The 25,268-nt window shown below is 47.9% G+C and overlaps 1 protein-coding gene across 1 annotated transcript; it reads left to right on the forward strand.

Annotated features, from left to right (window-relative positions):
* The first annotated feature begins 261 nt into the window (after positions 1 to 261).
* Positions 262 to 23,668, forward strand: FAM81B (family with sequence similarity 81 member B). The gene is made up of 8 exons (XM_051643593.1): positions 262 to 266; positions 1,031 to 1,289; positions 5,268 to 5,386; positions 12,699 to 12,828; positions 15,315 to 15,421; positions 18,729 to 18,864; positions 20,525 to 20,720; positions 23,556 to 23,668. The coding sequence occupies exons 1-8, from the start codon at positions 262 to 264 to the stop codon at positions 23,666 to 23,668; spliced, it is 1,065 nt and encodes a 354-aa protein (XP_051499553.1).
* The last annotated feature ends 1,600 nt before the right edge of the window (positions 23,669 to 25,268 follow it).

The following is a 25,268-nucleotide window of genomic DNA, read 5'->3' on the forward strand; positions in this document are numbered from 1 at the left end:
AGTTTCACTGGGTGTGTTTGAGCCCCTGGCTGGTTCCCCAGGTTTCAGCAGGCAGATGGGGAGGGGGCAGCTGCAGGATCACCAAGAGGGTCTCAGGCTGCTTTGCAGTGCTTAGATGTAAATAATGCAAAGGAAACCCAAACACAGGCCTTGCTGTGTCTGCCACGAGTTCTCCTCTGCCTGCTCTCAGCCTGTGTGCTGCTGCTGGGGAGGCTCTGCAAGAGAATCAAGGTGTCCAATGGGGAGTTCCTGCAGGTGGTCATGGGGTGTGATCATGAAATTGCAGAATCACAGAATCACAGAGAAGTTTGTGTTGAAATTTACCTTAAAGCCCATCCAGTCCCACCCCTGCATGGGCAGGGACACCTCCCAGCAGCCCAGGCTGCTCCAAGCCCCATCCAACCTGCCCTTCAACACTGCCAGGGATGGGGCAGCCACAGCTTCCCTGGGCAACCTGGGCCAGGCTCTCCCCACCCTCACAGCCCAGAATTTCTCCCTCACATCTCAGCTCCAGCTCCCTCTGCCAGCTGGAAACCCTTCCCCCTGCTCCCAGCCCTCCCTGCCCTTGTCCCAAGCCCCTCCCCAGCTTTCCTGGAGCCCCTCCAGGCACTGGAAGGTGCTCTCAGGTCTCCCTGGAGCCTTCTCTTCTCCAGGCTGAACACCCCAACTCTCCCAGCCTGGCTCCAGAGCAGAGCTGCTCCAGCCCTCCCAGCATCTCCTCTGGACTCACCCCAACAGCTCCGTGTTCATTTTTGCCTTTATTCAAAATTACACAGGAGGGGATTAAAATGAGGGTTGCAACGATGACACTACGGGAAGTACCTGGGAGCCTCTCAGGAGCAGCTCAGCTGCTGGCACCGGGTGGGTTTAGCCCGAGAGCTGCAGAAGTGTCGCCGGACCCCGCCGAGGGAGGGGGTTGTTAGTGGCTGGGGGCACCAAAGGGCCTGCTCCATGGGCAGCCTGGGCTGAGGTTGGTCCCCCAACACCCCTGGCACGGCTGGTGTGACACTGGGGTTTTTGGTGTTCGCAGGGCAGACCCTTCCCCTCCTCCTCCTCCTCCTCCTCCTCGCCCCGGGGACAGGACTCGCCTGCTGGAGGAGCGGTTGTCCAGCCAGGAGAAGACCACAGCTTTCCTTCTTCACCAGGCTTTCCAGATCAAAGATGACATTGTCTCCTACCTCCAGGGAAACCAAAATTACCGGCATGGGGAGACTTCAGCCCGGCAGCTGCTGGAAAACCACATCCAGACCATTACCAGCATTGTTAGGAAGCTCAGCCAGGACGTGGAGGTAACGGAGACTTTCCTTGCTCTGCTGGGGCAGCTCTGGCCCCTGGTGCACTGACCACTAGTGTTGGCTTCAAGGAGCAGAAAAGTCCTCAGTGTGACTCCTGTGTTTCAGTTAAAATCTGATTTTCCTTGTCTAGCAAGCCCTTGCAGTTGCCTGTGAAAACAGACAGGAGGGGGCCAGGGAAAGTAAGGTAAAGAGAAGGAAGGTAAAATGAAATAAAAAGCAGATTAATGACTTCAGGAGTTGCTGTAATTCAGTGTCTCAGATTCTGATTGTTTCCAGTTTTGTTAGACCACAAGGCATTGAGTCCAAGGGAAACAAGGAGTTAAGAGGTACCTTCACCTCATCTGTAACTCCAAGGCTCAAGTTTGGGTTGACTTCTTAGTTTTCCTGGTGCAGGTGTTCCACTACATAACTTCTGCAGTAAAACCTTGCTGAAACTCTCCACAAAGCTCAGTGTGGGCTGGAATGGAGGTTTAGGCTCCTGTTTTATTTAAACTGTCTGATGATTCTGTGCTGGAAACACGGGGGATGTCCTTGTTCTGGCTAAAGACCTTTAGTTTTTTGCTGTTATTTGCCAAATTTAAAAGTGAAATCTGCTGACATAGTTTGGCTTTTCCTTTTGTGCAAAGGTGTAAAACACACACACACAAAAATACACAACAAAACAACCAAAACCAAACAAAAAAATCAACCAACCAAACACCAAAAAAAATCCACACCAAAAAAACAACCAAACTTCTCCAGAGATTGTTTTTTTTTCCTTTAAAGTGTTAAATGTCTTAAAAATGCCACCAAATCTACATCACTTTTTTGTTTTTCACCTACCTGGAGAAACAGCTTCTCTTCTCTACTTCTTAAGTAGGCAATTACAGCTCCCTTGAAATTAACCTGAATTAAATTTAGGCTCTCTGTTCATTTTGTAGTGAATTTATTGTCAATATTGTGATACTATAGTGATAAACCACTTAATTGTGTAAGATCATCCAGTTCCTCTCACCCTGCCCAGATTAAGCATGCACAGGTCTGTGTTGCTGGAAAAATGCTTAAATCTAAATCTAATCCTTTCCCTGGGTTGCAAATTATTCCTCTCCAGGTCCTGATCTCAGGTGTGTGTTTGCTTTCTGTGTTTTGGTTGTGAGAAGGGCAGAGCACTGACAGCAGGGATGTCAGCCCAAGCCCCTGTGGAACCAGTGGAGGTTTGGGGAATTGCTTCTGGCATGCAGCAAGGGAGAGGGGTTGAGCAGTGTCGATTTCTCCAGCATTTAAAGAAGAAAAAGAGAAAAGAAGAAAAGAGAAAAGAAGAAGGAAAGAAAGAAGGAAAGAAGGAAAGAAAGAAAGAAAGAAAGAAAGAAAGAAAGAAAGAAAGAAAGAAAGAAAGAAAGAAAGAAAGAAAGAAAGAAAGAAAGAAAGAAAGAAAGAAAGAAAGAAAGAAAGAAAGAAAGAAAGAAAGAAAGAAAGAAAGAAAGAAAGAAGGAAAGAAAGAAAGAAAGAAAGAAAGAAAGAAAGAAAGAAAGAAGAAAGAAAGAAAGAAAGAAAGAAAGAAAGAAAGAAAGAAAGAAAGAAAGAAAGAAAGAAAGAAAGAAAGAAAGAAAGAAAGAAAGAAAGAAAGAAAGAAAGAAAGAAAGAAAGAAAGAAAGAAAGAAAGAAAGAAAGAAAGAAAGAAAGAGTAGGAGCTGAAGAGGAGAAGAGAGGAGAGGAGAGGAGAGGAGAGGAGAGGAGAGGAGAGGAGAGGAGAGGAGAGGAGAGAAGAGAAGAGAAGAGAAGAGAAGAGAAAAGAGAAGAGAAGAGAAGAGAAGAGAAGAGAAGAGAAGAGAAGAGAAGAGAAGAGAAGAGAAGAGAAGAGAAGAGAAGAGAAGAGAAGAGAAGAGAAGAGAAGAGAAGAGGAAAATAAAAGAAAGAAAAGAAAAGAAAAGAAAAGAAAAGAAAAGAAAAGAAAAGAAAAGAAAAGAAAAGAAAAGAAAAGAAAAGAAAAGAAAAGAAAAGAAAAGAAAAGAAAAGAAAAGAAAAGGAAAAGAAAAGAAAAGAAAAGAAAAGAAAAGAAAAGAAAAGAAAAGAAAAGAAAAGAAAAGAAAAGAAAAGAAAGAAAAGGAAAAGAAGGATCTGCCAGGAAATGTGACTCGCTCTGACTCCAGATCCTCCCCAAAGCAGGAAGAATATCCTTTAGAAGAGGGTGCTCTGGGGAAGATGCCAGCAGCGTTGTTGCTGCAGGGAATGAAGAGGCAGCACATCCCTCTGCCAGCACCAAAAGATGGCCTGGAAGGACAACATGACCTAATCCTCGGCAAAAGCATCCTTCATGATCCCAGGAGGGGACTGCAAATTTTAGGGGAAAAAAGCATGGATACTGAAATACCTGGGGTCAGAAGGAAGAGGTGAGGATGGACACAGACCAGGGCGACCATCGATCGCAGCCTCCACGTGGGTCTCTGGGACTGGAGGGGCTGCCAGAAGCCCAGGGAAGGAGCTGGAGGAGGAGAATATTGATCTCCCTGGATAAACAAGCTGCTGCTGCTTTCCATCTTGATGAACCAGCAACTGGAGGGAGGGAAGGTCCCACCCTGTGCCTCTGCCTCACAGGTCTGAGGCATCAGGCTGGCACTGTCCAACGCTGTCCACACACCTGAGCTGTGCAGCACGTTCAGCCCTTTGAAAACCTTGGTTTGTGGTGCAGAACAAGCCCAGGGATGCGTGGCCCCAGCTCAGCATTCCTGTTACCCCTGCTCTGTGTGCAGGGGAGCCAGGATTGTTCAGGAATAATGACATAAATGAGAGATTTCAGCTAAATCTTGCCCCAGAGTTCCAGCAGCTCTCTCCGCTACTTCTGACGGATTCTATTTCTGCACAAATAGCATATTTGCATAAAAAAAAGGGTAAGAGCTGTGCTTTGACCATCTGAAGGCCTGAATTGCACTGAAACATCAGTGCCCCAGGCCTCTCTGTTCAACCTGAGAAGTAAAATGGGGAGATTTTAGAAACCACCACCCCCCCCCCCCCCAGCTCTGCTCCGTATCTGCAAAAGGTCACAGTAGCTACACAAGGGCTTCCTAAAATTAATTCTTCTGACACATTCAGACACCATCAGGACGAGCCAGTTCAGAAGAGCCTGCAGGGCAGTTGGTTACTCCTTCCTTCTTCAGATCAGGCTGGTAATGCTGTGTGCTAAGGCAGAAATCAGGCCATGTCCTGAACAAGGGTAAAACAAGATGCTAAAGAGCTTCTACTGACCCAGGTCCTGGGTGGGTACATCTGAAAGGTGCTTTAACAGCAGGTCCAAGCCTTCGCTGGAGCTCAAATCTGTCCTGTGCAGGACTGCATGGGGTGGGAACACGTTTTTATGCAGGGTAGGAAGGTGCTCTAAGGTCTCCCTGGAGCCTTCTCTTCTCCAGGCTGAACACCCCAACTCTCCCAGCCTGGCTCCAGAGCAGAGCTGCTCCAGCCCTCCCATCATCTCCAGGGCCTCCTCTGGCCTCTCTCCAACAGCTCCACGTCCTTCCTGTGCTGGGGACCCCAGCCTGGCCCCAGCCCTGCAGGGGGTCTCCCAGCTCTTGTCTGCCTTGTCCCTCCTGCACAGCTTTGCTGTGATGCCCTCAGGCTCTTGCACAACACTCAGTTATTTCCTCCCTTCTACAAACACTCAGCATCCCTGCTGAAAGGAGCCTGACTTAAAAAACCCCCCTGTGTGTCATTTGCTCTGGGCTGCCCCATGCTGTGGGTGTTTGAAGGACAGAATAAAACTTATTTCCCAGTTTTTGCATTTCTTGATTTTTGCATGCTCGGCTTTCAACAGAAAGTACATTTTTAAAGGGGAAAATCGACATATTGTTTATGCAGATACAGGTTATTGAAAGAAAAATACAGTGTTGCTTCCTGCAAGAAGGGACAACAAGCTTTTAGACCTGCTGCCATAAATGGTGCTTTGAAAAACAAAAGCAAAGCAGGAAAAAAATAATTGTATTAATGGTCTTGAATTGACAGGTTTTGGAGAGGCAAATAAGAACAAGGGATGGTGCTGCACTAGAAACTAATTTTGCTGTTCAAAGTCTGGACCAGAAATACATCCAAGGTATTGGAGACCTGCGTGGAAGAGTGGCCAGGTAAGGAGGGCACCAGGGCCCTCATTTTCATCCCTGCTGGTCTCTTTGTGTGGAGCAGATTCAGAATGTACTTTGCACTCATTTTACATCTCCCTTTCAGAGCCAGATCTGTGGTTCTCACCCTCCATCTCAGAAACGTTATCCTTATCCTGTGTTTGCCATATTCTTCAACACACACACAACATTTTAGACCATTTATTTCTCCTCCAGTCTGGTCAGGCTTCAGCTGAAGTGGTTATTCTGCTCAAACTCTCCTGCTGTTCCAATAAAATCTCCACTTCCTCTTTTGGAAGGCAGGTCTTGCTGAAAAAACCTCTATTTCTTCTTTTGCTGAGGCAGTTTCCATTGGCTCTCTTAATTTCATGTATGTGACACAGGGGGACTTCTCTGGGGCACTTTCTAACACAAAATATTGCAATTAAAGGACAGACGAAGTGAAAAAGTTTTTAGGAATATCAAGAGAGCACATGGATTAAGAGCCCTCTGAACTGCCATACTGGAAAAAGTTATGATTAAGGAAGAAATCTCCCTGAACTGGCATGTTTTTTTCTCCAGAAGCCAGTCATATGCTTTCCACATGAGACATAAGACAGTAACAGGTCAAGTGAGGTCAAGGTGGTAACTGGCAATGATCAGGAATATTGGAATGTGGGCTGACTGAAAATGGAAGTATTTTATAAACCAAACAAGAGACTGTTCTACTCCTCACTGTCCTTTGGGAAGTTTGGGGGATACAGCAGGTAGATAAGTTATTGTGAGCTCTTCTGGTGATGGAGCATCAGAGCTGCCAGGAGCTTGGGCTTGGACAGGAGAAGGAGAGGACCAGTCCATTGGGAGGTTCTTTTAGCTCTGTGTGTTGCACCAGAGTTCTGCACCAAGCCCAGAGTCCCTTTTCTGAAACTACAAACCTGATGTGGTGTAAAGGAGAGCCAGGAATGTGATGGTGGGATGAGGAAAATTTCTGGCTGGGGGCAGCTGTGTGTGGTTTGTAGACAATAAAAGTAAAATAATAATAATAATAAAAATTGAGAGATGTTCTTCATTTCCATGTAACAGGAGAGAGAGAAAAAAAATCATAGGGTACTGAAGGACTCCAGGCTGCTGCAGAGAGACCCAAGAATCCAAGATGAGAAGCTGGAGCCAACACATCCAAAGCTGGCAGGGAAAAGACAGGGTTTGTTTTTACCTTGTGGCTGCATTAGGAACAAAGCAGGGGGTGACCCTGCAAGAGCCTCCTGGTGTGTTCAAACCCAGGTCAGAAAATGCTCCACCTAAGGTGGTTTTTGTCCAGCTGTGACTTGATCCTCTCTTCATGGTGTTTTCCTAGGCATGAAGCTTCCTCTCCTCAGCTGCACTGGGGCTTTGTCCCACCCCCTGTGCTGCAGCATTGGCCTGCAGCAGAGGAAAGCAAAAGCACTGGGTGAAAAAACAGGAAAACTGGGTGATTGCAGGGGAAAAAAATAGCCAGGGCATGTCTACTTGCTTTAAGGAAACAAAAAACAGCCAAAGCAAACAGGAGGTCAAGCACTCCCAGACATCCACTGCACTTTTAGTGAGGTTCCTCTTCCTTCCTTGCCTGGATTCCAGGTGTGCTGGTTGGCCTTTCCCACGGGTAGGAGGGAGGATCCCAAAACACACACACAAAATTTCACCTAAAAATCTGTCGTGGTGGCACCAAATGACTCTTCCCCAAACTTGGACAGGCTGGAGAGGTGGGCTTTTGCAAACCCCACGAAGTCCAACAAGGCCAAGGGGAAGGTCTTGCACAGGGGTCAGGGCAATCCCCAGCAGAAATCCACAAATGAATGTCTGGAGAGCAGCCCTGAGGAGAAGAGCTGGGGGTGTTGGTGAGGAGCAGCTCCCCAGGGCCCGGCCATGTGCTCAGAGCCCAGAACCCACCCGTGTCCTGGGCTGCATCCCCAGCAGCGTGACCAGCAGGGCCAGGGAGGGGATTGTCCCCTCCAGGAAAGCTGGAAAGCCAAACCAGTCTGTGGGTCTTTGATTCTACTGTGGAAATTGAGTCCTCAGACCCCATTTGCCTTCAAAGATGGACACGAAGGGAACATCAGCTTTTCTGCCTTCACCAAGCACGTTGCTAGAGCAGAGCTGGGGCTGGGATTCCAGCAGCATCTCAACAGCAGTATTATGGTGCAGTTTTCTCTGACTGATTGCCACTAAGCTCAGCCATACTGTACTATTGTGTGACTCATGAATCATCAGCACTTTCTTGCTTTCCTTGCTGCTGAAGTTCCCCTCTGGAAGTGCCAAGTCCCGACTGCCCCCAGCCCCGTGGCTGAGGAGGGAGCCAGAGCTGACAGGCAGGGCCCTGCCACTGCAGGGATGAGCAGTAGTTTGATTTTTCACATCTATTTGGTCTTGTATCCCCGGATTCAAAAAGTCAGTGTATATCAAAGGGGGCCCAGGGTTGCTGGAGACAAATGCACGTGTTCGTAGACTTTACATTTATTGAATTAGTAGAAATTGCAGTGGCAGTTTTCCTCTGGATTTGTAGCCTAAACTTAATCCAAGAGCATCTAGGATGAAATTAACCTTAAATGGAGCTGCTGCTCTTTCTCTCAGCAGATGATTCATCCTCCTGTGTTTTGCCATGTGCAAAGGATCAACGTGGATTGGCTCTTTTAACTCAAGTTACATCTACACTTTTACTCTCTCTTTGCCTGAAAAATAGGGGGAGACCTCTTGCCAGCCCCTGAGGTGGTTGTCCATTAATTTCTGGATTAACTTTAATTAACTTTCTGGCTACATTTCTACATGTGTAAAACACACATGTGTCAAATAGCAGTGATCTTTAACAAAAAACCACAGCCTTCATCACCTCAGCTATAATGGAATTCCCATTGAATTAGGTATTTTTTTCATCTGTATTATTAATAAGAATTTCTTTAGGCATGGGATTATGTATTATAGTAATAAGAATTGTAAAAAAACCCCACTATAATTCTGATAAATATTAATCCACTCTGTTCAGCCAGCCCAATAAAAGAATAAATGAACATAAAAATGAGTAAGCAATGGACTTTATACAGAAGGTTATGTCATGGTTATTTTTCCCATTAACTTTTTTGTGCTTAAAGAAAAAGTCCAATGAATGACTAGAGAATCATAGAATAACAGAATCTCAGACTGGTTTGGGTTGGAAGGGGCTTCCATGTCCTTCCAGTGCTGGGGGCTCCAGAACAGTGGATGTTTCAGAATCACAGAATCACAGAAGGTCAGGGGCTGGAAGGCACCTCTGAAAATCATTCAGTCCCACCCCCCTGCCAGAGCAGGACCAAAACCAGGGCAGGTCACTCAGAAAGGCATCCAGACAGGTCTGGAAAGTCTCCAGAGAAGGAGACTCCACAGCCTCTCTGGGCAGCCTGTCCCAGGGCTCTGTCACCCTCACAGCAAAGAAGTTCTTCCTCACGTTGAGCTGGAACTTCCTGGGCTCCAGTTTGGACCCATTGCCCCTGGTCCTGTCCCAGGGCACAAGTGACAAGAGCTTGTCCTGCCTTCTTGCTGCCCTCATGTATTGATAGACATTCATTAGATCCCCCTCAGGCTTCTCCTCTCCAGACTGAACAGCCCCAGGTCTCTCAGCCTTTCCCCATCAGATCTTCCAGCCCCTTCATCATCCTCGTGGCCTCTGTTGGACTCTCCCCAGTAGATCCCTGTCCCTCTGGAACTGGGGAGCCCAGAACTGGACACAACACTCCAGGTGAGGTCTCACTAGTGCAGAGCAGGTGGGAAGGAGAACCTCCCTCTGCCTGCTGGACACACTGTTCTTAATGCCCCCCAAGATACCATTGGCCTTCTTGGCCAGGAGGGCACATTGTTGTTCCATGGAGAGCTTGTCTAGCAGGACCCCAAGGTCCTTCTCCAGGGAGCTGCTCTCCAGCAGATCACCTAGCAGATCTAGCAGAACTTGGTCCTATCAGAGCTTCTGTGGCTCCAAACCCAGAGACAAGCTGGGGTCTGGGGTGGGTGAACCTGGTCTGGAGGATGGAGGGTTCCTGTGGGGATGGGGACCCTGGAGCACCCTGGAGGTTTAGGGGGTCCTTGTGCCCACGGGGCAGGGTGCAGACGTTGGGGTGCAGGTGCAGAGGTGAAGCAGGGCTGATGTTGAGGGGTGAGGATGATCAGTGAGTGGACCCACGTGCAGGCCAGGTCTTCCAACTGAGACAGAAGGGCTGGGGCTCAGAGCTCCCTGGGGAAAATCCCACCCCAGGGAGACAATCATAAGGCTTTGCAAAACCTGCAGAGGGTGAGAAAGGAGCAGGGTGGGAACAGCAGTGTGAGAAGGCAAATCTTCAGTGACAAGAGGAAGAAACCACAGGTTTCCACACTGGAAAGACTTTAAAATGGAGCACTTGAGAGCAGGACGAGGGGAGCTGGAGAGCCAGGCTTGCGTTGCGGGGTTAAAGCAACTACATCTGCCCCCCTGTGTGTCCAGGCAGGGGCTGGGGGTTCAGAATCAGTCACAGGATCACACAGAATCACTGGATTTGGAAGGGACCTCCAGGGATCATCCAGTCCAACCCCCCCTAAAGCAGGACCCCCTGGAGCACGTTCCCCAGGGCTGCATCCAGGGGGTTTGAATGTCTCCAGGGATGGAGACTCCACAGCCCCCCTGGGCAGCCTGTCCCAGGGCTCTGCCACCCTCACAGTCAAGGAGTTTTCCCTCCTATTTCCAGGTCACTTCCCATGTCCCAGCCTGTGCCCTTTGCCCCTGGTCCTGTCCCTGGGCACTGCTGAGCAGGGTCTGGCTCCATCCTCCTGCACCCACCCTCAGATACTTGGAGGCACTGATGAGGTCTGTCCTCAGCCTTCTCCTCTCCAGGCTGAACAGCCCCAGCTCTCCCAGCCTTTCCTCATCAGGGAGATGCTCCAACCCCCCAGGCATCTTTCTTGCCCTCCCTGGACTCTCTCCTGAACTGGGGAGCCCAGAACTGGTCCCAGTTCTCCAGCTGTGGCCTCACCAGGGCAGAGCAGAGGGGCAGGATGAGCTCTCCTGGCCCACTGGAGACCCTTCTTTATGGGCAGGCTCATGGGCAGCTGGGCTGGGAAGGGCACAGGAAGCCTGCTCCCATGGGATTCACACGGAAATTGCAAACTATGAAGAAATGAAAGCCTCTGATGGTTATAGCAAAGCTTTTAATTACACATAGGAATATAGCTACCTGATACTTGTTCAAGGAGCTTTATACTCCCGAGTCAGAAGAGGAACAGTGTATATTGGACTTGGTGCAGTCCTGCATTTTATGAAGGGGCAAATAACTTCTCAGGTACATATCCAGGATTCTGGTTGTGTCCTGGGCTGTGTCAATAGAAGCAAAGCTAGCAGGGGCAGGGAGGGGGTTGTTCCCCTCTATTCCTGTCCTGGTTTGAGCCAGGATGAAGCCAGTTTTCCCTTTACTGATTAATTGTTGATCCTGAGTCAAACCTTGAAAGCTCTGCTCTGCTGAGACCCCCTGGGGTCCCCAGCCCAGGAAGGACGTGGAGCTGTTGGAGAGAGGCCAGAGGAGGCCCCGGAGATGCTGGGAGGGCTGGAGCAGCTCTGCTCTGGAGCCAGGCTGGGAGAGCTGGGGTGTTCAGCCTGGAGAAGAGAAGGCTCCAGGGAGACCTGAGAGCACCTTCCAGTGCCTGGAGGGGCTCCAGGAAAGCTGGGGAGGGGCTTGGGACAAGGGCAGGGAGGGATGGGAGCAGGGGGAAGGGTTTCCAGCTGGCAGAGGGAGCTGGAGCTGAGATGTGAGGGAGAAATTCTGGGCTGTGAGGGTGGGGAGAGCCTGGCCCAGGTTGCCCAGGGAAGCTGTGGCTGCCCCATCCCTGGCAGTGTTGAAGGGCAGGTTGGATGGGGCTTGGAGCAGCCTGGAATGGTGGGACTGGATGGTCAGTGTTTCAGATCACTTCCAATCCTAACCATGCTGTGATGATAATCCCCACTCCTTCTCCAGATCCACATTCCCCACCTCAGATATTCTGTAGCTGTTTTCCAAAGTGATGGTTTCTTCTGATGAAAGTTCTGGCCTTTGTACAAAGCCTTTGTTATCAGCAGTAACTTTTATTTCCTTCATCTACCCTCCGTAGGTGTTTTGCAATATCTAAGCATCATCAGGAGATGACAAGAAGCTGGTCTATTTAAACTGTCAAAATTTCTGTCAACAGCACAGGATTTATCCAGAGATGGTGCTTTGGGGGATAATTTCTCTGGCATTTTAAAACTTAGCTCTTTTCCTCTCTCAACTCCTGTTCTGTTATTTACACAAAATTTTCACTACTTTGTGACCTTATTATACTTTTTTACACGTTCTTGTTTTAAGCACTGGGGCAGGTGTTTACCCCTGGTAGGCAGTAAGAAGGAGGAATGCAGGACAGGCAGCCTGTGCCTCCTTGCTCATGTTCAGTATGTGTATAATGGTCCATGTATATTTATCTAAACACTAAAGGAAGCTGGGTAGGTTAAGATGAGATCTGAGGGGGAAATTCTGGGCTGTGAGGGTGGGGAGAGCCTGGCCCAGGTTGCCCAGGGAAGCTGTGGCTGCCCCATCCCTGGCAGTGCTGAAGGGCAGGTTGGATGGGGCTTGGAGCAGCCTGGGCTGCTGGGAGGGGTCCCTGCCCATGCAGGGGTGGGACTGGGTGGGATCTGAGGTCCCTTCCAACCCAAACAGGTCTGGGATTCTGTGATTGTGGAAAAAAATATTTACTCATATATATAAAGACACACACATATTTATATATAACACATATATATGTAAAATATTGGATGTTATGTATGATATATATCTCTCTCTATATATATATATATATGGATCTACACACACAAGGTGTGTGTACATTAAAGACACTCACCCCACCTGCAGAGAACAGGGGGTTGAAAGTTAATCATCCCTTGGCCATTCAATCAGCTGTTGCTGCTCTCAGGTCGCTCATCTGCCCGTTTTACCTGTGTTGAGGTGTTTTGCTGGACGCAAGGGGAAGACTTTCAGTGTCCAGCAGCAAATGTTCCCTGCACAAACACCAGTCCCTTAGCTCTAGAGGTGCCCTTCCCCTTTCAGAGGGTCCTGCTGGTGGAGGCTGGGTGGCTGTGGTGCCAACGTGGGGCTGCCGGGAGCACAGAGCAGCCTCTCCTGGGAGTTAACTGGGTTGATTCAGGTTGGAGAGTGGGAAAATGAGAAGGACTCTAACCCATTAGGGCAAACGCTACTGTCTGGGTTGTTCCCAGGGTCTGGATTTGGTCTGGACCGGGGCTCTGCCTCCAGGCTGCCCCCAGCACCCCCCTGCAGAGGGTCTCCTCTCTCTGGTTTGGCCGCAGGTGCGAGGCAAGCGTGGCAAAGCTGTCAGCAGACATCAGCGTGATCAGGCACGAGGCCCAGAAGGCTGAGAAAGAGATCCGTGGCCTCCACTCTGCCCTCAAAAGCTGTGCCAGCGATTTTGAGAAGAAGGTGAGCAGAGAAGCCAACAGGAAAATACCTGGGGGGGTGGTGACTGCTCCTACCTGCCTCCCTCCCTCTTCCTTTCCTCCTCGAGGAGCAACTTTAAAGGCTGACACAGGATCCACACAGGGGTTTTAAGTTAAAATGTTTTGTTTCCATGACACCATGGAATGATAGTGGTGCTTATAATGGATGCAAAGTAATAACAGGTAAACCCCAGATCACAAACAGCCCGTTACAGTTTCCCAGTGTTATTTATAAGACCGTGACTCTGCTTCAAGTGCACCTGGGAATGTCAGCTGCAGGCATTCTGGAGCTAAAAAAAAGGCCATCCAAACCCTCTGGGGTTTTGTTTTTACTATTTCTAAGTTGTACAGGCAGGTAATAACCTAATATCCAGCTCCATATTCATTTTGGCAGTATTTCAAAGTCTTATGAAAATATAACAGTGAAAAGGCTCTGGAAAATGCTACTTTTTTTTTTTTTTTAATGAGAGGATTTTTGGTTTGGTCTTTTCCTCTGTGGATTGGGTGAAGCCAACAGGGGATAACAACTGTTATTGCCTCGTCCCTTGTGTGAGGTCTGCTGTGCTCAGAAGCAGTTTTGGAGCCTATAACAGGATCAGGAGCATTAACATCAATATTTCGGAAGCATCCAGCTGTCCTGGAAAATCCAGCTTTCTCACCCTGCAGCATGATGGCATTCTGCTCCTGCTCCAACCTAGACCTCAGCTGTGCCTGCCTGAGTTGAGCAGAGACAGGACATTCCATTTCTTGTGCCCTGGGACATGGAATATATCCTCAATGTTGTGTGTCCATCTCAACTCTGTTTCTTGAGGCTCCCTGTCAATCACCACCTACCTTGCCTGACCAGGGTCCTCTTCTCCAGGGAAAAATTGCTTGTGGCAGAACTTAAATAAGATATGTTGTTCAGCCTAGAGAAGAGAAGGCTTCAGGGGAGACCTTATTACCATGTTCCTGTACTTAAAGGGTGGTGGCTGCAAAGAAGATGGAGACTCCCTGCTGACAAGGAGAGACATGGAAAAGACACGGGGTGATGGGCACAAGTTGCTCCTGGGGAGATTCCCATTGGACACAAGAGGTGAATTTTTCCCCATGAGGACAGTTAAATATTGGAACAGTCTCCCAAGGGAAGTGGTGGATTCCCCCACATTGGACAGTTTGAAGTCTCAGCTTGACAGGGAGCTGAGCCACCTCATGTAAACTAGAGTAGTTCCTAGAAAGGCTGGACCAGATGGTCCTGGAGGTCCCTTCCAACCTGGGATTCTATGGTCTTACCTAGAATTCTGTTAAAAGACACTCTTTGGACAACTGTCTCCTTGCTTACCTATGAAGATTGTTCTTCTTCACCTGGAAAGAGGGAATGGAGAAGGTGTGTGTGTTGGAGAACAGGGGAAAAAAAAACATTAGGGTAGACATTGAGCAGGATGCAGAAAAAACTTCCTCAGCTGAAAAAAGGAACAACATTCTTCTCATGTGGTTGTAGGAAGAAGAAAAACAGAATTTCTGGAAAGGAGTTGGATTCTGTTGTAAAGGGGGAAGGTGCCAAGTCAACGTGATGAGTCTCCAGTGACACCTCTTTGAACTGATGTGCCACAGCTACAGAACAGGCCGTGGCATCTCCACACCAGGGACATTTTGTGCTGATTTGGTGTAAAATCTCTGACGAAAACTGCTGGGGTTTCACATACCAGTTAGTTTGTTAATTAACCAAGGGTAGGCAGGTTGATTGCCAAAGTCCTCGCATCAGACTGCCCTTCCAGATCATAGAATCATATCATAGCATGGTTCTAGTTGGAGGGCACCTTAAAGCCCACCCAGTCCCACCCCTGCATGGGCAGGGACACCTCCCTCCATTCCAGGCTGCTCCAAGCCCCATCCAACCTGCCCTTCAACACTGCCAGGGATGGGGCAGCCACAGCTTCCCTGGGCAACCTGGGCCAGGCTCTTCCCACCCTCACAGCCCAGAACTTCTCCCTCACATCTCAGCTCCAGCTCCCTCTGCCAGCTGGAAACCCTTCCCCCTGCTCCCAGCCCTCCCTGCCCTTGTCCCAAGCCCCTCTCCAGAACCTTCCCTCCAGCCTCCTTGGGATCCCATTTATGTTTTGGGCAGCCAACATTCAGCAGCACACACGTGCTTCCAAGCATTTGCCCCTTGGTTCCTGGCACCACTGGGGAGACCTGAGCAGAGCCCAGTGCCTGGTTCCAGTGAGGAGGCTCCTGCTTTCCTGACCATCTCCTGCCTCCACAAAGACTTTGGCTCCAGCAGGTCTTGCAGGCTCTGAGCTCAGGTCTTCAGTCTTTAGTGAATAAAATTTCTGGTAAGAAAATCTCATTTTTGTCTAGCTGTACCTCGACGTCAGCTGTTTTGTTTTGTTTTTCTTTCTGTGCTTGCAAATGGAATGGAGATTTAAATGTAAGTGCAAGTGCTGACAGTCTGGCTCACAAAGACCTTCTCTGTTGGATCCTCATTAGGTGATGCAGCTACTGAGCAAGATAGAGACTTCCAGCTCTGACCAGCGCTCGAATTTAAAGACAGTCCAGGGAGACCAACATCATGAAATGCAACTTCTGGATTTCAAGTAGGTGATGGAGGGTTTTTCATGATGATCATTCACTTCCATGGAACGGCGAAACAAAGCCGCTCATGAACACCCCTTCAAAAACACCACCAGCAGGTTAATGAAGATCTGTGCCATAAAATAATGAAAACACATAACGAAAGCACATTTTCTTGCAAGCTAATTGTTAAAACGAGGTGCTAAATGCCACCCTGTAAGAAGAGAGGTATGAAACCTATTAACTTTCTGTACTTAAAACGGAGGCACCAAGGGCAAAGACGCTATTTACCATCATAATTGGGGCTAATTTGTGACTTGCCTAATTTGCAGGAGGAGACCTTTTATTTCACTTGCACCATCTGCCCACATCTGAGACAGCTGCCAGGGGCAGGGCTGCTGCTGCTGGTAGAGAAAAGTGGGCACAAGGAGCTTGCACAGCCTCCCAGCCCCGGTGTCCTCTTTTTTTTTGGTGTATTTTTAGGGTGCTATTTTAATCTTGATGAGTTTTAGAGAGAAAGGAGCTCCAGGGGAAGGATGTAATGAACAAAAGTGTCTGGCAGCCACATGCAAAACAAGGCAAACCAGCCCATCATTGAATAGCAGAGCCAGCACAAATAATTTAAAATATAATTATGATAATCCTGCAATAACATTATTTAAAAGGCAACCGTTCCACTCTGTAGAATGAAGTATTTGAATAAAGGTTTCTTTTAATTAAGATTCTATCTGAATTGTATTCAGAAGTAAAAATGGGTTAGAACTTTGAAAAGATGAGAATTCTCATCAAGAGAACAGGAGAAGGAATTTGGGGTGAATGGGAAACAACAGCTGAAGTGGGCAGTGAATTAAAAGGTGGAAGAGAGAGGGAGGAAGAGGGAGACAGGAGTGAACAGTGGAGATCGTGATGATGTGAAAGGGACAGGAAATGAAATCAAAAAAAGAGGGAAGGAGAAATGGAACCGTACCAGGAAAGAATGAAATCTGAAAACTGAATTGATGTAAATCCTGAGTTTCTCAAAAGTTAATGAGTTCTTACTGAAATTGTCTTCAGAAAATAGGAAGCTTGAAAAGAGGTGGCTTTCAAGACACAGAGATGTGCTGGCGTTTTGTGTGTAACATAAAATCCAAAAATACTTATTTACTGAACTGGGAGCTTTTATTCCAGTTAATACAAAATTTAATTAAAACTGCGTGCCCTTTGGGGAATGTCTGTCTCCTTTACACTGCTCCAGTCTATCAGATTTATGTATTCTTTTTAGAGAGATGAAATAAAATTTAACGTCTGGAACAGTCTGGAGCTTCTCCATAAAAACCTGGCTGGTCTGGATCAGCTTTGCAGCCCAGAGCTACCCCCAGTCCTCAGGCAGCTGCAGCTGGCAGCTCTGCTGTGGAAGCACAGGCTGATATTGATTCTGAAAACTCCTTTCATTTTTAGGTTTAAGTATTTCTTTCCTCCCCCTTTTCCAACTGGGGAGAAATGGGAGCGAACACAAACACCAGCTGCCAACCAGAAGTTAGATATACACGAAAATAACCTCATGAAAGGTCTGTCTGAAGAGGTACCAGGCCCCTAATTGCCTGCTGGGGTGGTGGAGCAGAGCTGTGACTCTCACCTTGACCAGCCTGTTCCCTGACCCTCAGGTGTGAAGATCCCACAACCACCAGCAACAACCATGGGGAGGGCATCGCTGCCTCCATCCCTACCTCACCTTTCCAGAGCAGGGTTTGGACAGGAAGGGACAATTCTCTGCCACCAGCACTCCATGGGACAACTCATTGCTGGGACAACTCTCTGCTGGACAACTCACTGCCAGGACATCTCCACACCAGGACAACCCTCTGCAGGGACAACTCTCCTTGGATTGGCAGATGAGTGCCCCGGTGTAGAGATGTCCCAGTGGTGAAATGTCCCATTGGTGGCAGAGAACTGTCCTAGACCCATGTTCAGCTGGTGTTCCCTGTTATTCCAGTCCAATGTCTTGCTGCCAGGGTCTAGAAGAGCTCACTGCACCTTCCCATGCCCAGCTTGGATACTGCTCTATATCCACCAGAGTAATATCACAACATCATGTTATTTTCTCATGAGCAAAGATTAGTGCTCCAGGAAGCAAACTCTGTGTGCAGGTTCATAAGTGCATGGTAGGACTACAAGTGATAAACTCCACACTTCAGGTTTTTATTCTTGAAAGAACTGGAATCCTAGAGGTACTAAAATGGGCAATAGTGACAAACTGACCCAACTGGCTGCTCCTGCAGAGGGTCTTGAAGACACCCTGTCTACAGCAAACTGCAATAAGGTGTCACTGAGATACATGTTCCTATCACTTACTTTTTTACCCCATTTACAGTGACTGCTGATGGTAATTATCCCTTCATTAGCCTGATACATAGCTGCTATCAATCATCACTCCTTATAACAACCACTTAAACTCAAACAGCATTTTTGAAAAGGGATATTAAAGAGTGGAAGTGCTGTAAGCATTGCCTGGTTACAAATCCTGCTCCTTTACCTGCTGGTTTGTATCCTAACTGAGGCCCAAACTGATTTTAAGTGATCATGTTTTGCATACAAACATGTCCTGGAAATTAATACAATTACATAAAAATCTTGGTGATGCTCCTAGAGCCAAATGCACAAGTGTGAAGATTGATACACGTGGCTCCAGCTTGGACCTAAGTTCAGGCCTGGTCGTGGTTCATCTTCTCAGTTACGTGTTGCAGCACAAGAAAAGCAAAACTCAAACCTCGTGGTTCTGGTTAGCTTGACATTTTGCAGATTTGATCCCAGCAGGGATTGCTCATTGACCCCAGCTGCTCCCGCCCTCCCTGTCTCCTCCAGGCTTCTCTTGCTTCCATCTTTCCTGGGGGGATTTCACATTCCTACCCAACTGCTGCCTCAGGGGCAACTCTGCGCTCTCCTTTGGTTTATAATCTTTTAGCCATGAATTTATTTTATCCTGATGAGCTTCACCTTCAGAGCACAGGTGGTTCTGCTGCTTTCCCTCGTGCCCAGCAGCCGAGTCTGTGTTTGAGGGGTTACTGCAGTTTCCTCATCCCCTTCCAACAGGCTTAACTCAAATGGGAAATTAACATTTTCTCCAGCCCTCAGATATTTTCCTAAGGCAGACCACTCTGCAGAAATCACATTTTGGCAGGTAGGTACAACCTCTAAGCTAAGGATCAATGAAATAATTGAGCCTAGGGCTTCTTAGGAAGCTCTTGAGCAGATGTGGAGCAATTTAAACAATTTACTCAAATGACTCAAGACTCCCCCATAACACTGACTAAACCTTAGTCCTGTTACTTAAAGAGATAATGATCATTTTAGGTTGACAAGTGCTCTAAGTGACTTCAGGGATCAGCTGCAGACTCACTGGAAGAGGACAGAAGCCTGGTTGTCACGGAGTGAAGAAAACCAAGCCCAGCACAGGCAGCAGCTGCTCAACTTGCTGAAGGAGGGACTGGTAAGGCTTTCCAGGCTGGCACTGGGGTGGTCTCCAGACCCCCAGGACTGTCCCCAGCTGCTCCCATCACCCTCACCCCAGCAGGTACCAATCACACACGCAAAATCCCCACATCTAGCACAAAACCAGGTGCCTCAGGACACGGCCAGAAAAATGGTGAGTTACAAAATAAAAAATAAAAACAATGTATTCATATTTTGGGAGGGATATCTGGAAGTCATGAGGCTCAAGCCCTTCCTCCAACCAGGGGAGTCTGGGCCTGGGTGTCATCCTAGGGAGTTTTAAGTATCTCCAAGGATGGAGATCACCCAATATTCTGGATATCCTGGGAAATAAAGTAAATTATGGCACCATTTCCCACCAGGGCAACCCCAATGTACCCAACAGTCACATTCTCCAGCCCCAGGGCAGCCACTGGGGCCACCACCCAGCACCACCCAATTTCATTCATTCACAAGGAAGAGGAAGGGATCAACTGTGCAAATTCTGCCCCTTTTAAATCCAAGCAAACCCCCAACACCCCATGTTTCAGTTCCAGCACAGTGGGTATTGCTTAGTTCAGGACCAAAGCCTTCTCATTAATTCCTTCACTGCTCCCAAGGCTTTTCAGAGTGGAAAAGTGACTGACACACCACCACAGGTTCTCAGTGCCAGGAAGGGAGGATGCTGATCAAAGACCAGGCTCACAAGTTGCTTGGGCCAAAAATGCCCCTGAGCCCCTGTTTCTCCTGCCCAAGGAGGGTCTCTTGTACTCAAGCAACCAACACTTAGTGCAGCCAGAAAGATAGTAAAGCCAATTTGGATGTGTCAGCCCTCATCCCAAAGCTACATCTTGAATTGCTTTAGTCTGCTAATTAATAGGTTTTTTTTAAAGCTGCACTTAAGTTGGTTTTTGTCAGAGAAGACAGTGATAGGACAAGGGGTGATGGTTTTAAACTGAGAGAGGGGAGATTTAGGAGAGATATGAGGCAGAAATCCTTCACTCTCAGGGTGGTGAGGAACTGGGATGGGCTGCCCAGGGAGGCTGTTGATGCCCCATCCCTGGAGGTTTTTAAGGCCAGGTTGGATGAGGTTTTGTGCAGCCTGGTCTGGTGGTTCCCTGCTCATGGCAGGGGGTTGGAACGTGATGACCTTTAGGGTCCCTTCCAACCTGAATGATTCTATGATCTAGGAAATAAGGACCACATTTGTGTTTTCATGTGCTCATATAGGGGCAGGCAGACACACATAGTGCTCAGAGCAGCTGGAAGGGCTCTGGATGTCTTCTACTCTACTGAGACCCCTTTGCTGGGCTGGGGCCAGGCTGGGGTCCCCAGCACAGGCAGGACATGGAGCTGTTGGAGAGAGGCCAGAGGAGGCCCCGGAGATGCTGGGAGGGCTGGAGCAGCTCTGCTCTGGAGCCAGGCTGGGAGAGCTGGGGTGTTCAGCCTGGAGAAGAGAAGGCTCCAGGGAGACCTGAGAGCACCTTCCAGGGCCTGAAGGGGCTCCAGGAAAGCTGGGGAGGGGCTTGGGACAAGGGCAGGGAGGGATGGGAGCAGGGGGAAGGGTTTCCAGCTGGCAGAGGGAGCTGGAGATGGGATCTTAGGAAGCTGGACACGTAGCAGGAGGCAGGTTAATGTGGGAATACTTAAAATATCTTACCTGTGCTGTGTGTTTAAAGGAAAAAGCAGAAAATAGAGTAGAAGGAAAGCTCCTGGCTCTATCACTAAAGATAGAACAAATGGATAAACCACAGAAATTTGAAAAGCAGCTGAAAGAGAAGAAAAGTGATGAAAAAAGCCTGCATGCTAGAATCACCAGATTTGAAAGGCAGATCTGGAAGGAGCTCGAGGAAATCCAGAACGAATACAGATCAGGTGAGGATGGGCCTTCATCCAATTTATTTTAAAAATAAATTTCTACAGTGACTTGCTGCTTCAGAAAATACTTTCCAGCAAAGGCAGGCAGACACTAAAATGGTTATTTCTCTCTCCCAAACCTCACACAGAGAGGTTGTATGGGGTGGCCAGCTTCTCTTTGCAAGCAGCCAGCCCAACAGCTGCTTTCTCTTCCTAAGAGACTCCAGGTAAGAGAATCTAAAAGGCAATTTCACAACCTGCTGTCCAGGTTTTTTAAGAGCACCTGTTTCTTCTGTCATCAATTCACTACCCTTCCCTGGGAGGCACCAATTCCTTGCCAAAGGGGGTGAGTCTGCCAGGTGGCTGGGGAAGGTCCTCCCGTGGGGTCCTGAGGGTCAGACCAGACCCTTTGCTTTCTGAACTCCTTCTCAGAGGAGTCTGGGAACCACTGGACCCACTCCCAGCCCCAGGCTTGGTCAGTGAGTTCTGTCTGAAGGGTTATGAGTGTGCAGCCACCTTTCAGAGTCCAGGCTGCCTGTTTCAGAGCCCCACCAGGGCCAGCACTGGCACAGATGAGCCAAGTTGCATGGAAAGAGCATTTGTTAAGGCAGCAGACACAACAGGTTCAGAACTGCCACTGATAAATGCAGCTGCTCCAGAGACTTGAGCTCCAGTTAGTGATTCCCAGGTAAACACCTGATGGAGCTGGAGGTGCAGCTGGTGCATCTTCCCAAAGAGGCAGCCCTGGTTGGGGGGTAAAAGAGGGATTCAGGCCTGTCAGTCCATTCAGATAGGTGGAATTTTCTTCCTTCCCAAAGCAGAGGATTCTAAAGGATAGTTTTACACCTATTGAAAAAGTGGGACTAGGTAATGTTGTGTGCTGATGGGTACCTAGCAGGCTAATGATGCTTAATAATTAAAGAAGGGTGGAGATGGGTGGGGAAAGCCAGCATTTGCTGCAGGAGCAAACTCCCCCTCTGGTTTTGTTGATGAAGACTCTGGCCACAAGGCCTTGGCTCCAGCCTCACTGATGCATGAGCTCGTGGCCTTCACAAGCCAGATTTTGCCCACTGTGCTCTGTGCTGTGTCACTATTACCCTGTCCCTGCAGCTTCTCATGGTAACGCAGTGGGCACATCAGGTAATCAAAACAACAGATCACTCAGCCCTCCCTCCAGGGGAAGAGGTGGCCTGGGAGTCATCACATGAGGGCTTCACATCTTACATGTTCTCTCTTTGGAGCTCAGGGGCCTGGTTCTCACCCTCTAAGCTGCCTGTGATCCAGGACCCCATCTCTTGCCTGCAGCCCCAATTCCTTCATTATCTGCAGCCTGGCTACAAGCCCTGCTCTCAGGCTCCCAGCCAAGCTCTAAATTAGCTCAGGTCTTGACATGAGAGAGCTTGGACGTCCCCTGGACCATCTGAGGGGGCACAAGGCAGCATCTCAGAGGCAGCCGTGGCAAAGAAGCTTCAGGATATAATCTTGTTACTGAAAAGAGGGAGTTCTTAACTTCAGATTCCTGCCTGCAGAAACTGAACGACACCAGAGACCCCATTTATACCAAACTTTGGCCATCCTGGTGTTCAAAGCCAAGGTCTGATGGTTGCTCTTTCCCAGGCCAGTCCTCTGGCAGGGGCTGACCCCCCAAAACAGGGGGGACAGAGGCCACTGATGAGGTGTGGGGCAGCATGAAGGGCACAGCAGCTGCTTGTGCTTCAGCTGGAAATCAGAGGTGGGGCTGGAATGTGTAAAATTTCTCACTCTTAAGTAGTTTGGTTGGATGGTGCTGGAGGGTAGCAGAGGCAAAATTAACCACTGTTATTGAACAACCATTCCAAAAGGAAAAAAAATCATGTCATTGGCTGTCATGTTACAATAAGCACTGAAGAGGGAAAGAAAAGGAGGAAAAGAAGTAATTTTAACCCACAGTTAGGCTTCTTGTTTGCTATTAAGTGAACACCTATGTGACACACTGGACAAATGTGCAGAGCTGTAATTTGAGTCACCAGTGCAATCCCATCTCTGTCTTTTTGAACACATACATGCACACGCACAGCTGAGCTCCCATTATCCCCAAAGCACACAACAAAGCAGCTCTGAGGGAGTATAATAGTTATTTACAGCTGCTGCAGCTCTGGAAGACCTGTGGTACCAGGTTCTGGCAGGCAGGTTGCAGAGCAACAGTGCCAGAATCCAGTGGGAACAGGGAGTGAGACAGGATCTGAGGGGGAAATTCTGGGCTGTGAGGGTGGGGAGAGCCTGGCCCAGGTTGCCCAGGGAAGCTGTGGCTGCCCCATCCCTGGAGGTGCTGAAGGGCAGGTTGGATGGGGCTTGGAGCAGCCTGGGCTGGTGGGAGGTGTCCCTGCCCATGGCAGGGGGTGGGACTGGATGATCTTTAAAGTCCCTTCCAACCCAAACCAATCCATGATTCTGTGATTCTTCGAGTCAAAATAAGGACTGAGGACTTAAAAAAAAAATCCAAGCCAAACAAAAATCCCCAATGCCCAATGAAAGGACAAGATGCTTTAGGGCTAACAAAACCCTAGGCTTTCAAGACAGGGTTTTCTTTCTCTCACCCCACCACTCTGATGACAACTGCAGTTTCCTGCAATGTGTAATTATGTTTGGCATTGTCCAAGGTTGTCCAAGGTTGGAAGAGATGATTCCTGTAGCAGGTAGGTTGCAACCCCATCTGCTAATGCATGGCTATGGCATTCAATAAAATGAGGAAATTAAATTGATTTAATATGCTCTGTACTAAACATGGCTCAGAAACTTTCACAAAAAGAGAAGAAACTTCTAATATCTTGAAAACAATGAACATATAATTAATTGTTCCTATTCCTCTACCAGGATTTCAGTTCATTCTGGAGTCTCTGGAGCTGCTCAAGCAAATACAGAACACCAAGCTGAGACTTGAGAAAAAGAAAATTCAGAAAGACATGAGTAAGATCCAACAAAATTAACCTCCCAGGAGACTGAACACCAGGAGCCAGACTTGTCCAGCTTTGCAGGTGCTCTCTCCAGCAAGAACCAGGACTGACTGAAAGAAAGAAGCAGCCTATAGACACACCTGATGTTGTTTCCCCTTCTCCCTGTAGGATGTTATTGCTAGTCATAACATTGTGCAGCCACAAAAAATAACAACTCCATAACAACAACATTGATTTTTTTTTTTCCACACCAATTTCACTGTGGAGGAAAAGCTGAATTTTAAGACAAAATTTTGCAAGTAGATTTCATACGGAATTATTCATCTTTTTAAAAGGAACAAGTTATCTAGTTACCTGCCATAAGCTACAGGGCTTTAGACTGGTGCAAGTACTGAGATCAGGTCTAGTAAACTCCTGCAGCTCCACACAGTGTGTGTAGCAACAGCATCATGGGAACTGGTACCAGATTATCTACTGATTCAGGTCCTGGACTGGTTATAAGAAGTTGCTGAATCATGAAAGGTATCTAATAACCTGTGTGAAGGTGACAAAAGTGCTATTTAATTATATAGTTGATGCATTATTAAGAAAGTTTATTTCTCATCTTCTGTGTTTGACTGGACAAAAAAATACTGGCAGAAGCAGCAGCCAGTGTGGCTGGGTGTGCCTGCCTCCCCACCAGGGACCCTGGTGCTGCAGTTCCCAGGACACTGAGCAACAGCAAGGAGCTGAAATACCAGGTTCCTGGTGAATGTGTTTCTAAAAAGTGCATAGTGTCCAAAAAAAAACCACCCCCAAAACCAAAAGGAACTAAAAAAGCCAAGACAATGTTCAGAATCTAACCAACCTCCCTTCCCTTTCACTGCACAAAGGAGTTACCTCAGTATTTATCACCCCACACTGTGGCCAAACTCAAAATGATGCCTCTCTCCTCTGAGAACACCAAGTTTAAGTTACTTAACTGTTACTTGTTAAGTTAAATCAGTAAAAATCAAATTAACTGGGAGAGAAAAAAAGCTAAATTCAGACATCCAGGAGGATATTCAGCAGGACTGCAGGATTAGGGATGTACTTTTCCTCGCAGTGGTGCACTTATGCAGCACTAGAACAGTTCTCCAGGGTTTTCCAACTATTACCAAGTTTGTTTTTAAATATAAAAGTATCAAACAGAATTATTGGGTAGAGAAAAGCACATCTCGGTGTTTTTGTTAAACTCTAAGGTTAGGAACACTACCTAAATTAATGCAATTTGCCACTGCACTTTGTGATACCATTTTGAGAGAAGGTCAGTGGTTGAACAGAAATCCAATCCAGCAATTATTGGGAAGCAGAGGGAACAATCTGAACTTGCATGGCTCAGATAGATCAAAATTCTCAGAAAGAAGCTGCTGTCTGGTGTTTGTGCAAAAGGAAATGTAAGGAGCACACACAAAGCCCTTCATGTCTGAAACAAGGAAGAATTAGGTGGGGAATGTTTGTCTTCCCCCTCACAATAATGGCTGCTGAATACAGGACTTCCCAGTGAAATCCATGAACAATTCCCTGTTCCCCAACTCATGTCTCTTTGCACAGGACCCTGTACCCACACGTACTGAGCTCTGCCATCGTGTAACGTGTCACACCTTACTGGAAT

The sequence above is a fragment of the Apus apus genome, chromosome Z, assembly GCF_020740795.1.
Source record: "Apus apus isolate bApuApu2 chromosome Z, bApuApu2.pri.cur, whole genome shotgun sequence".
NCBI lineage: Eukaryota > Metazoa > Chordata > Aves > Apodiformes > Apodidae > Apus > Apus apus.

What these genes read in the sequence shown, in the direction of transcription:
- FAM81B (XM_051643593.1), top strand. An exon ending in CCAGCGATTTTGAGAAGAAG is followed by an intron (nt 12,829 to 15,314) that starts GTGAGCAGAGAA and finishes GATCCTCATTAG; the next exon opens with GTGATGCAGCTACTGAGCAA. An exon ending in ACTTGCTGAAGGAGGGACTG is followed by an intron (nt 18,865 to 20,524) that starts GTAAGGCTTTCC and finishes GTGTGTTTAAAG; the next exon opens with GAAAAAGCAGAAAATAGAGT.